Source organism: Nilaparvata lugens, chromosome 9, assembly GCF_014356525.2.
Source record: "Nilaparvata lugens isolate BPH chromosome 9, ASM1435652v1, whole genome shotgun sequence".
In the NCBI taxonomy this organism is placed as follows: domain Eukaryota; kingdom Metazoa; phylum Arthropoda; class Insecta; order Hemiptera; family Delphacidae; genus Nilaparvata; species Nilaparvata lugens.
The window spans coordinates 38,075,411-38,089,837 of record NC_052512.1 but is presented as its reverse complement, the minus strand read 5'-3'; the positions used below and the strand labels follow the sequence as shown (position 1 = coordinate 38,089,837).

Genomic DNA, 14,427 nt, shown 5'->3' with positions numbered 1-14,427 from the left:
CTGGCTGCCGTCGATACGCCAATCCAATCAACCCATCAGAGAACATTCTGTGTTGTCGTGTTGGCGAAAAATCGGTGTGTTGAAAATAACAAAATAAACTACCATAATGCTGATTTCCTACAAACTTCATTTCTCACTTTTCATGATTTTAGAAATCAATTTCTTTTCAATAATATTTGTTACAATTTTGATCATCAGATTAAAAAAGAAAAATGTAAGAAAATGTTTTCTATCAATAACTTCAAACTCTAAACTACTAGAATCATGGCCTCAGCCATGGCTTACTTTAGATAAGCTATCTTTAGTAGGCTATGCCTCAGCTTATGGAAAGACAAAGTTAGTAGACAACACTGTCTACTAACGTTGATGGAAATATATACTTTCAAGATGTTTGATGTTTTTGAACGGGTAGTATTATAGTCCACTAGACAGCTAATTTATGATGAACTAGCAGAAACCCGTGCTCCGCAAGAATCTGTTTTAAAACTCGACAAACTGAAAACTTGACGTAATGAAATTTTAAAGAATTGAAAATAGACCTATAACCATCCTTGGTTAATTAAAAATCTATATGCAAGATTTCAAGTTAATTAGTCCAGGAGTACAGACGTGATGATGCGTCAAACATGTTGTTAAAACAACAGAACTGAAAGTTGTCAATCTTATCATTCTACCTCCATTTAGAGAGGCGAATCCATACCTCCTGGAGGCTACCTCCATTTTGTTTGAGCCGAATGTAAATCTCTCTCTCTCTCTCTCTCTCTCTCTCTATATATATATATATATATATTATATATATATATATAATATATATATATATATATATATAAATGAATGTCTGTGTGTTTGTTTGTCCCCTACAGACTTGAAAACTACTTGACATAACGGCATGAAACTTTGGGAATATGTTGTGTGAATATTGGGGATGGTATCTGAACAGAAATTTTAAAAGGGGGGCTAAAAATAATTATTCATTAATCCATTTTACTGTCATATTTCTTCGAAATTGTCGACCGAGCGGCTACCAAAGAACGGAAAGATGATCATGATTCAAGATTATATTGTGATAATATGATTTAGCATCTAAAATTACCAGCTGTAATAAGCACATCACCCTGTGATAAATTGTGTACTGGTATTAACACGGTAGTTTGGAAGAATAATTTAAGAATTTTTTGAATTTAGCTTAGCTTATATTCATCCTAAGATGGAAGATGGAAAGAATATGGAATTCTGTGTGATGCAACGTTCATCGCATATTTCCAGGACCATCTATTGACTATCAACAACTATGAAAACATCGAATTCATCTTTGAAACACTGATTTAACCTATCTATTTTTTTTATTCAACACTTTACTGATAGATATTACTACCAATTGATTGAGAAGAATATGTTTTCGTAATAATGAATGCTGCATGACTAAGCACATAGAAAGTCCGTATTGAGATGTAAATGAAAATATTGATTGTCAGATAAAATTCATGATTCACCAAATAAAGTCAAGAGTGACATGAGATACATTGACTTTTTGGCGGTACGAAGTTCGCCGGGTAAGCTAGTTGTAAATAAAGCTTTATTAGGCGCTTATTTATTCACGGGCTTTCGGTTTCATTCGGTTCGGTTCGGTTCGTCACCGAAAACGAATGAGGCATTCATACATGTCAGGTTTTAATTCGTACGGTTCTAATTAGGTATTTTCTTCTCAAGCACAGCTGTGTTTGGATTTTCACAGCTCATGCTGGTATTAAATATAACTGCTGGTGTTAAATATTGTGAGATGTTATTTCTTGAATCTTCTTCTTCTATTAGTGTGTCTCCTATCGGAGGTTCGCTATCAGCACAGCAATCCGGATCTTATTCACTGCCGCTCGAAACAAGTCTTTGCTGCTGCAGTCAAACCAATCCCTCAAATTTTTAAGCCAGGAAACACGTCGCCTCCCAACACTCCTTTTTCCACTGATTTTTCCTTGAACTATATTCTGCAGGGTTATATATTTGTGGCTTCTCATTAGATGTCCAAGATACAGGAGTTTTCTCTTTTTTATGGTGTAAACAATTTCACATTGTTTCTTCATTTTCACTAGGACTTCCATGTTGGTGACTCTATCCGTCCACGGTATCCGCCACATCCTGCGGTAGCACCACATCTCAAAGGCTTCTAACTTATCCATATGGCTCTTTTTGAGGGTCCATGATTCCATCCCATACAAGAGAGTGGAAAACACGTAACAGCGTAACATCCTCATTTTCAATTCTATATTCATGTCCCGGCTCGTGAACAATTTTTTCATTTTTACAAATGTCGATCTGACCATCTCAATCCTTTTTCTTATCTCTCCCGTCGAATCCCCACTTTCCTCTACCCACGTCCCCAGATATCTTTACTTATGGACCCTCTCTATGACTGTACCGTCCACCATTAGGTTTGTCTGAATTTGTCTATTTAAGGCTTTCCTGACCACCATTAATTTGGTTTTCTTCAGATTCAATTTCAAACCAGATTCAGCACACCTGTCATGCAATTTTTGGATCAATCTTTGCATATCCTCCATATTGCTTGTCAACAAGACAGTGTCATCAGCATACCTTATATTATTTATGGCTTCTCCATTTATTATTATGCCCGTCAACTCCTCCTCCAAGACTTCATTGAAGATAGCTTCGCTGTAGACATTAAAAAGGAGTGGAGACAAAATACAGCCCTGTCTTACCCCTCGGCGGATCTCGATTTCCTCGGTCAATTGATTCTCTATTCTTGCAGCCGCCTTCTGACCCCAATAAAGATTGCTGATTATTTTTATATCGCCCGCATCAATGCCCTTTTTGTCAAGCAACCTGTACATCACTCCATGCCTTACCTTGTCGAATGCCTTTCCAAAATCTATGAAACAGGCATAAACGTCTTGATTCATGTCTAGGCATCTCTGGAAAAGCACATTAACCCCAAATAGAGCCTCTCTTGTTCCGAGCCCTTCTCGAAACCCAAATTGGGTATTGCTTATCCCTTCCTCAAGTTTTCTATATATCCTTCTGTGTATAATTTTCAGAAACAACTTTAGGGTATGGCTCATAAGCGCAATAGATCTATAATCAGTGCACTTCCTTGGGTTGGGTTTCTTAGGAATAAGTACAAAAGTGGAGATTAACCATTGTGAGGGGATTTCTCCCTTCTCATAAATATAATTGAAGAGGTTCACAAGAATATCAATTACATCTTCATCAAAGAGCTTGATGATCTCTATGGGGATCTGATCTGGACCTGCAACTTTACCTGCTTTCATCACTTTTAGAGCATATTCCACTTCCGATCTCAATATCTTCAAATGTACTTCCCCTCTCTCTACAACTGGTCTTACCGGTCTTTCGTCTTGGAAGAGCTCTGAGAGATATGCTTTCCATCTCTTTAATTTTTCCTTCATATCAGTTATAATACTCCCGTCCTTATTCTTTATTATATTTGTACTCGCACTGCTTTTGCGACATCCAGCCAGTTCTTTAACCTTCTTATGCACATGGAAGCTGTCAAAATTCTTCTCCAATACTTCTATTTCTTCACATTGCAATGTCAGATACTCTTCCTTAGCCTCTCTTATCCTCTTTTGAATTCTCTTCTGTAGCTCTCTATATTCTTTCTCCTTTCCCTTGCTCTTCCTTCTTTCTTCCATAAGATCCAGAATTTCAGATGTCATCCATGCTTTCTTCTTCTTTTGGGGTTCCTTATCTACCAGGTGACTTGTCGCTATTCCTCTTAAGGTCACTTGTACCTTATTTCTTGAATAACAACATTTTAAAGTTAATTAAGAATTGTGAATTATTTGAATAGTTTATTTTTGATTGTGTTAATTTTGGATGTTCAGGGAGATTATTTTTTCAAATTGAAAATTTGTTCCTTGTTTTGACACATGGTATATAAACTTCATCTCTTCTCTCCATTGATGAAATCATGTAATATTCGTGGAAAAATAAAAATTCTTCCTGAGTTTTAATTTATATCCTTCACATTTTTATAGCAAACTATCCATTGAGAAAAAAATTTTCCTGTGGACTAACAGAAATGAATTGACCATATGATTTTGACTTGGGAAATTTTGAAAAAAAAAATAATCACGATATCAGGTTAAAATAAAAACTAACAAGGCAAGCTTATGTAAAAGACTTTGTTTTTACCTGTTTCCCTAGCAACGAATTCGAATAAGATGAAAAACCTAATCGTGTCGAGTGGGCGTTCGGTGCTATGCGGTTGCTATTCGGTACCGAATTCAAACCGAATCATCGTTTCACACTTATCGGAATTTGCCGAAAACGAAACGAACCGAACCAAACCGAAAGTGTGTGAAAGTAGCCTCTCACTAGCAACGAATTGAAACCTGATGGAATTTATTAGAGTCAAGTGGGCGTTCGGTTCTATGCGGTTTCTATTCGGTACCGAATTCAAACCGAATTAACGTTTCACACTTATCGGAATTTGCCGAAAACGAAACGAACCGAATGAGTGTGAAACTAGCCTTATTAATAGTCAACGCTGATAAAAGACAGGCTCAATCACCAGAAATACTATAAATTATATGAGGGACCAGTAGTAAGCCATTAATTTTGAGTAGTTCAATCACTTCCATTATGGACACTGGATACATTATGGACAATCAATACGTATGAAATCTATTAGCTACAGAGAAAACTTTAGATTGCAGTGACCCCGACTACTACAATATGAATAACCATTTCGATCAAATATAAGGAATTACTCACATCTCTCATCAACTCGTACTTTTTATTCACAAAATATTAACAAAAAATATATATAAGTTATATTGAATGAACTTACGGCTAGTACTCAAGTTTGTCTTTCTCTGGCCGTGCTACAAATAAATGTAGGTATTTGTTTGACATTTTGTTTTTGTAATATTGTTGTCTATTGAGAAAGTTTTTAATGTGATTTTTGATAGCAATAAAATTTGAATTTGAAAAAAGAGTTATCAACAAACTCCTAACCAAAGAAAATCTCTGTGCTCTGTTCTAATCGGCATGTAGGCCTACAATGTACCACAGAGAAGAGGTGTTCTACTTCGTGAATGTACCCAGAGTACAAGGTAGTGGCCACGAAAAGATGCGCAGTAACAAATCCAAACCAGCTGATCGGTGTGACGTCATTGGTGCTCTAAAAGTCTATTCTTCCTATCTTTTCAACGTTAAATTGACCAATTTTGTAAGTATTTTTCTCAAAAAGTTCACAAATTTCAAGTTCCATCGACATTCCCTACAATTCATACAATTTTTATCTTCAATTTTTCTTGAAATTCAATAATTTTGGACGGCTGGATCTTTCAGAATGATCGATTTTGTAAGAGCCTGCACATCGAATACCTGTTGCTCTCTTATTGAAAATTAATATGCTTTCCCTGGCTCTTTTGTAATTCAATTACTCAATGGTAATGTATTTTATAAATCGATCATTAAATAAGGAATTGAAAACGTGAAAACATTAATTAAAGTATAATATCATTTCTCTCAAAATCCTTGATATCTTGTCTGTGTAGCCTACTGTATATTCCATAGAATCAGTAGAACATCTTGCCGGTTCAACATCTTTTACCCTTTCGGAGTGCACTCTTAATTCAGGAAAAAAAAATGATATACACCAGATTATATGTCAAAAAATGACATACTTTAACCAGGTTATAGTTGTGTGTTGCGGTCATATACAATATTTATCTTCATTTTTCTCAACAACTTTGTAAGTCATTCTCTACAAAAGTACATAACTTTCAAGTCCCACCGACATCTACGATTTCTACAATATCTATATTCATTTTTTTTTAGAAATTCATCACTTTTGAACTCTTAGATCTTCCAGAATTCCCGATAATGTGAGAGCATACCGGTTTGGAGATAGATAACTATCATTTGATACTACGAGAAGGGATACTCGTAGAAGGAATGAATAGATTTAATTTGGCAACATTTGAAAAGATGAATGACTTCAAAGGTTTTCTAGTGGAGGTTTTTTATTCAAAGTTTTAATATCCCAACAATTATAAAGTTGAAGAAAGTACTGAATGTATTTCTCCTAGTAATACTTTGAATGATATACTATAGGCCTATATTTTTCCAATCACTGTTTTATCATCATAATAATTATTTATTAAGTTTTACACATTCGAGCTGTTTCCTTTGTTCATTGTGATACTCTTCTGCAAACTCAACCAATATCAGATCTATTGTTTCAAAATTGATTCTAATACCAATCTCAATGCAGAAGACATATAAAGGAAAAGCTAAGATTAATTTGATAAAAGTGAATTCAATAGCGGTTGCAGAGAATGAAGGTTGTTAGTGCAGGGCATTCCATCAGTGATTTGGAAGGAGAATGTGGTTAATCAATGGATGAAGATGGTAAGCGCACCACTTTCCTTCCTTATCCTTCGAATATGTTGTTTAGACTGCACTTAAGACATAACACATAAAGTTAATCTCAACTATTGTTCACATTAAATAATTTTGGGACCTATGTAGCGTGCAGAGTGACACTCATAACTCTTATCTCATTTACCCAAAACATGTTAATTACCACCACCTTCATCAACTAACCCCTTCATTTGTTCTCGTATTGTGAAACTATTTTTCACTTTGAGAAATAGACAATTCTGATAAAACAATGCTAATTGATTGAATAAATGAGACATAATTTGAAAAATATACGTAGGAGTATGAATTAATTCTCTCAAAATATTATAGCATCTTATAATATTGTCGATTCATAGGACAACTGGTCTGTTGAATGTCTGAAAGCCTTTGAAGGACGACAACCTCTTTAATCATCTCGGAGGGCACTTTTATTCAAGAAAAGAGGCTCCCACACACTTAGAAAAGTATAGATGTGTGGTAGGGAAAAACCTATTCCATCATTGAATAGAAGAAATATTGTATGAATAGTTTCTGGATTATCCTTCTCTATTCAGAGCTACTAAAACTCTGGAGCATGAGGAAACAAATGGACTATTATGAAATGTAGGAGGGTATAGGGATGTGAAGAAGGCCGTCAAGGTGGAATATTAGTATTATGCTTTATCAACACGCACGATTCTTTTTTTTCTCATAATTGCAATATAGGCTGTTGGATGTCTGGAACAATATTTACTCACTTATTCAAGCATTTGAAAATCTTTTGGAGGTACATTTGAACATCTAAAATTTATATTGTTGAGATGAGGAGAGAAAAACAGGCTCAAATTGTCCCAAAACTGTTCCAAGTAAGAGAAGATTGAAAAAACAGATTTGAAAATCTGGTCATTCTTTCTAAAGCCTGCATTGTTTCAACGTTATTGTTAAAAATATATTTGATGATTTTGTTTGTTAATCAATTGGATTAATAAACAATTGAATTTCAATTGAATTTTCGATAAAGAACTTTGGTTTCAAAATTATTTCTACTCAGTGACCAAGGCACAATCTAGAAACATAATTTTTATCACATATACATCACTCACATTCTATGTGATAGGAAGCCCCAATATGAAACAAAAGAGAGTATGGGGTGATAGTATAACACACATCATAAATGCATTATAAACTGAATGAATTGCAATTTGAAAAAATGCCTTAAAATATGCCCAACTATTCTCTCTGATTATAGGAAAATAATGTGGAGATTGAAAGAAATTGGAATTTACTACACATTATCCTGTTTTAAGTTTATGAGAGTTTAATTTCTAGAACAGGAATGCCCTCCAAGTTGGTTGAAGAGGTTGTCATCCTTTCGTAGTCTTTCAAACAGACATTCAACCAATCACTTGTCTTATAGAATTATCAATTTTATTAGAAGGAATATATTGTAGGATACTTATAGTATGAATTCATATTCATACGTATACTTTTCAATTAATGATTCATTTTTATTAGATAAATTATTATTAGATCATGAAGAATTGGTTTTCCTTTTCACAAATGAATAATAAAGAATGAGAGTTGTACATTAAGAGAACAAGTATCATTTGAGAATCCCTCTCGTAAATAATAAATGAGAAATATGTGTTTCACAATACGAGAGCAAGTATTCAATACAATTCTCGATTATTGAGAATTCCCCACACGGTATGCATGCTTTAATATATATATATATATATATATATATATATATATATATATATATATATATAAGGGAATAGGAGGGATCCCTCCAATTAGAGGGATTCAACCAGAAAACTATTCCCTTATCAAGAATGTGAAAAACATAATTTTTCTGGTTAAAGAGATCCTCCTCCTAAGGGATTAGGCAAGATGTTCTATTGATTCTACATATTATAATATACAGTATCAGGGAAAGCATGTTAATTTTCATTAAGAGAGCAACAGGTATTCGATGTGCAGGCTCTTACAAAATCGATCATTCTGAAAGATCCAGCCGTCCAAAAGTATTGAATTTCTAGAAGAATTGAAGATAAATATTGTATGAATCGTATGATGGGACTTGAAAGTTTTTTACTTTTTGAGAAAAATACTCACAAAGTTGGTCTATTTAACATTGAAAAGATAGGAAGAATAGATATTTAGAGCACCAATGACGGCACACCGATCATCTGACTCTGATAATTAAAAGATCGAGATGCGCGTGGCCAGTACCTTCTATTTTAGGTACCTTGGAAATGTATGAGACTTCATATACAGCTGATAGAAGGCGAAAACCGAACTGGCCATGAGCATACAACAATGGAACAAACATGTGGCAAACTCGCGCTCTCGACCAAAGCAAAATTGATTCGATCAGCTGATTGATAAGATTATTTTAAGCTTTCCAATGATTACAACATATGTTAGAATATCATGTGTCAATTATCACAGTACCATATGGCGTTCACCTAACCATGTTCATAACCTTACTTAATAGGATCCTTTTTCATCCTTTGAAACCCCTAGAGGCAAAATATCTCAAAATCCGTTCTTAGTGCGCGTCTAGCATGTTTGAAGAATATTTGTGCAAAGTTTTAAGTCTGTAGGCCAATTAGTTTGAGCTGTAGTGTGATTTTACATCAAAATTTTCGAAAAATGCGCTCTCCTGAACCCCCCTGTGCTCCTGATCGGATTCAAAAAATGCCCTCTCCTGAACCCCCCTGCGCTCCTGATCGGAATTTTTCTGCATAGATCTAATTTTTTTTCGTAGCTGAATAAAAAAGTTCCTCATGACTTTGATGTGTAATGAGCGGTTAAAGAGTACAAAATTTTTGGGGGGCCCCAGCTCCTTCAGGGGGGCAAATCATTATCTGAAAATCCTTTCTTAGTAGATGTTTTGAGAATACCATAAACAATTGTGCAAAATTTGAAGTTTTTACGGTCAGTAATTTGGGCTGTGGTGTTATTCTAGTCTGTCGGGGCTTAGCCTTTTATAGATATAAATAATAATAATAATAATATTCCTATAGTCTGATTTTTACGGTGATATTGGCGTATGAAGGAGGCTCCTTTTCCTTTTATATTATCCTTGAAATGCAAAATTCCCAAAAACCTTGTATATACGTCGACGCACAATTTAAAAAGGAACATACCTCATGAAAATCTATTACCGCGTTTCGCCGTAAATGCGCAAAATATAAACATTAAAACATTTAAACATAAAGAGAAATGCCAAACCGTCGACTTGAATCTTAGACCTGACTTCGCTCGGTCAATTATTTATGGATATTTTATTCCGGCAAGGAAACGTTTCCAATTATATAAATGAGAAAATACAGATTATCATAAAAACTGCCCCATTTAGGAAAGCCAATTTGCATTCAATCCGCTTATCTTACGAGAAATCTTATCTGGCAAGAAATTAATCTACAATGATCAACATAGCCGAAATTATCGCTTAGAATTATAGGATATTTGAGGGCCGGTATTTAGGATATGCTCGGGATTTAGCTAAGTTCTAGACTTTAAACAGTTGCAGTCAGAAAATTGGCTTTCCGAAACGGGGTGTTGTCGCAGTCGACGTATCTTAAATTGCAAAAAAATAGAAAATTGAACACAAAATGAAATAAAGAGAAAATAGTGTAAGGTTTCAGCTATTCTGAATTATTTAGGTATGTTTCATTTCGTCAATGAAAAACGTTTCCAATTATAGAGATAAGAAAATAAAGATTTATTTTGCTGCGACTATTTACTGCGACTTCGCCCCGTTTTGGAAAGCTAATTTCCTGACCCCAGTTGTTTAAAGTCTAGGACTTAGCTAAATCACGATCTCGGAACCCGGCCCTTAATATCCCTGCATTTTAAGATGATGTTTTCCACTTGAAAAGTGCACGGAACTGACTGACACGTTTTTTTCTGTTAATAATTTTTTTTTTCTAAAATATTTTTTCTATTCGTTTGCAGATGTAGATCCTTTTGCTGCCGAAGCTAATAACGGTGAAAGCAGCGGTCTACTTCTTCACAGCTGTGATATCTCATAGTCGCGACCATAACCTGCTATTGGCACGCGTGCAACAACAGTATGGCGAAAAACTAGTAGAGACTCTTCTCGTTTGTACAGGTCCGTATAAGCACTCTACACTATATTAGTACAAGCACACTGCATAGAATAGAATGACTTTTTCATTATTGCTGACGTGGTAAAGTCAACTACTCTACCACTTAACCACGTCGTCAGCATAAAATGCAATAAAAAATATTCAGAGATAATAGAGAAATCGGAACAAAAAATGACAATAAAATGCAATAAATATGAGAGTTCAATATAAAAACTAAAGTCTTACTAAATAAGCGTTTTTCATAGAGAAAAGATAACATTAGAAGATATCTCATTTTCTATGCTTTTGTACTCCAGAGCGAAGCTCGGTCGCCCGATATGTTATACTAATACGAATTGTAATAATTTTGAATCTACTTCCATTTTGGTACCTCATCTGGGTTCAGAATTATCCTCCATGCTCACATACTTTATTTCCTTTTGTTAATTAACAGTAATTCGTTTAATTTCCATATTATCAATGTGTTACTCACATTCACTACTAATCAGTCTTTACTTACTTGAAACTCTTTACATCAATATCATTATCATTAATATTTCTTCTGTGATATTCAAGCCTACTTATAATTTGTAGTAGTCCGGAGCCAAACTTGGACTAATGCTTTTCTGCGCTGCTGGACGGAAAGTGGATAGGATTAGTTCTTATAGAAGTCTGTCTGAAGCAATCTGTCAATGTACGAGCCATCCCATAAAAATCAATACATTCCACTTTCTGTACAGCATAGCAGGGATTCATCAGAGAGAAGTATTGATGCCAGAGAGAAGGATGGTGCAAATTTCAAGAAAGAATTGAAAATATATTTAATTTAAATTTATCCCATACCTACAGTATACAATACAATACTTTCTGAACTGAATATTATAAATTATGTAATTTTTATCTTGATAATGTCTATATTGTATAATTGCAATGATTGATAGAGAACTATTTGATTGATTGATTGATCAAAAAGTGGGGTCTTCTGTATTTCAATAAAGTTATACTACAGATAATAAAGTATCTAAAAAATTGGGAATCTCAGAAGAAGAGGAATGATAGGAAAGCATCCAAGAAGCATGTATCATTCTAGAAAATATAACGAGTTTAAGAATTCCAGAATTCTAGAAAATAACGTTAAATAATTACAGATTCAATATCGAAGCCTCATTATAGAAAGCCATATCTGTGGCCATAATCAGCGATTTTCGGAGATATATCACGGTAATCACATAAGAAATAACATTCAAATCGGTGTGTTATTTTGATAATCATATCGATTTATGAGATTGATTTATTATCGATTTGTGATAAGTAATATAGGAATCGAACCGGTGTGTATGATAAAGAGGGCCTTAACGACTACAGCTGTCGTCCTCGTCACACCGATTCGATTGTTATAATGTCTCATGTTATTTCTCCAAAGATCGCTAATTGCGGCCATAGCTAATAGCTATGTAAAATAATGTTGGTTTAAGGAAAAATCAGATGTTTTCTAGAAATGGTTTATTACAACTGGTTCAACTTACTTGACATGAAAAGACTCTCCTAGAAGTGGTGAAGAATTGGCTCTCTTCCTCTCTAATTGGAGAACTATTTTCCGAATCGAGTCTTATAACTTTGGATGGAAAAAGTTTTCTTAAATCGTCTGGGGCAGTGGATTCCTCCACACTCGAACAACTTGAAACACAAATTAATCATTGAATTAAAAGAAGGCTCAATTAAAGAGAGTCACCATTTCCGTTATTCTATTTCAATGAGGCTATGTGCCGGTTGCACAAATTTCACGAGAACCAATCAGGGAAGAAGAGTCTTTTCTAAAAAGGCCTTCTCTGATTGGTTCTTGTGAAATTAATTACAATTAAAATTTAACAACTTTTTTTTTGCAACTGGCACTATGAGTCTAATTATACAGAGAAACAACAATACACTTGAAGTTCAATGAAGCATTAGATTTGGAGGCTAATGACCGATTTAATTAGTTTCCTAGGAACAGGACATAATGTTGTTTTTGAGAGATGTTTTCTCTGACAGTAATCAATATTGGGCTAGTTGGATTTGATTTTTCAAGACCAATTTATTATTGATGTTTTCTCAAAAAAGTTTTTCAAAAATATATTACTCTCTCAAACTATATAGGTTAGATAATATAATTTTTTGCTTTATTGAAAAACATGTATAACATATTAATAAAAATATTGAATGAATGATAAGAAATAAATTATAAATGGCATTTTCGGATTTATAGGGAAGCTGCAACTTCAATTAATAGGAAATTGTCGAGAAATAATTTCTCCATTGTGCTAAACCACTCACCTCAGTCTAAGATCTAATGTCTCGTGAGGGTCAGACTTATATGAATCGCCCATTTCCAAGGTGGCTCCTTTGCTTTCTAGTTTAGTTCTGTATATTTCCCTTTGATAATCAGCTAGCATATAGAACACATCTGATACAAATATGGAGTCGACCAACCTGTAATCAGTTGGAGGATTTCCATCAATCTATCGATCAGCACAATTCATTGAACTCATTAGCTACTGAAATTAGAATTAAATAGGGCTATAAAAAGTATTAACTAGGGTTATATGGAGTTACACTAGGGCAGTGATACAGTTAATATAAATAACTAGCAGGTAACCCTTGCTCCGCAAGGGTCTTCAAAGCACAAATAGATTGAATTCACTTTTATACTGTAGTTGCATGCTGCTATGGAGAGTATCAACAACTGTAATAATTCACTATAGAAAAACGATTTGATTGGGCTTTTATCTTACGTAAACTTTGTATCACAATATAAATAAATTTGTTTAATCATTGAAATGATTATTAACAGATTAGTAAGTATGAAAATAGGACCATAACCATCCTTGGTAAATGAAGAATCTTTTTGCAAAATTTTAAGTTGATCATTTCTGTAGTTCAGACGCGATGATGCTTCAAACACGCTTTTCGGATCTCGTACATCCTATAAGGGTCCGACAGTTCAATGACGGACGTAGTGATGTGCAAGATGAAGAACGAAGTGGGCGTCCATCTTTGGTTACAGAAGAACTGGTTCACGCGATTGATGACAAGATCCATGAAAACCGAAGGTTTACAATAATTAGTGCTCTTGCCATGGAATTTCCCCAAGTTCCACGATCACTAATGGATGAAATTGTTACCGGAAAACTGAAATTTCGTAAACTTTGCTTACGTTGGGTACCAAAGATTCTTACTGAGCAACACAAAACAGAACGGATGGGTTGTGCACTTCAGTTTTTGTTTTGACCCATTATGCTGAAAGCCGCGAAGAATGTCTGACAAAGATAGTCACAGGAGATGAAACTTGGGTTTCTTACGACACTCCTGAAAGTAAGCGGCAATCAATGGAATGGAGGCACACTTCATCTCCAGCAAAGGTTAAGCAGAAGCAAATCTTGACACCTTGAAAAATGGTGTGCACAGTGTTCTGGGACTGGAAAGGCATCTTACTCATTGATTTCTTACCGCGTGGTCAATCAATCACAGCAGATGCTTATTGCAAGACACTTCGGAAATTACGCCGCGCAATACAGAATAAGCGCTGAGGATTGTCAAAGGGTGTTGTTTTTCTTGACGACAACGCACGACCACACACTGCAAATGTGACAAAAAACCTCCTACAGGGATTTGGCTGGAACGTGTTTGACCAACCTCCTTACAGCCCTGACCTCGCTCCTAGCGACTTTCATCTGTTCTTACATCTCAAGTCTTTCCTTGGCGGTCAACACTTCAACAATGACGACGAGCTGAAAGATACTGTTTCCAACTGGTTGAAGACACAGGCGGCAAATTTCTATGAAGAAGGTATACAAAAGCTTGTGCCACGCTATGACAAATGTCTGCAAAATTTCGGTAGTTATGTGGGAGAGTAGTTTTAGTGCCGGTTGCACAACAGTCGGTTAAATTTTAACCGTGATTA

At 34.8% G+C, this 14,427-nt stretch overlaps 1 protein-coding gene across 1 annotated transcript in view; it reads right to left on the bottom strand.

The window, feature by feature from the left end:
• The window catches only part of LOC111044275, a 277,601-nt gene that overhangs the window by 88,197 nt on the left and 174,977 nt on the right, over window positions 1-14,427 (bottom strand). The window contains exons 16-17 of the mRNA XM_039435828.1: window positions 12,801-12,956; window positions 12,014-12,164 (exon numbers count right to left, since the gene is read on the bottom strand). Coding sequence (XP_039291762.1) covers window positions 12,014-12,164; window positions 12,801-12,956 — 307 coding nt within the window. The remainder of the gene's footprint in view (window positions 1-12,013; window positions 12,165-12,800; window positions 12,957-14,427) is intronic.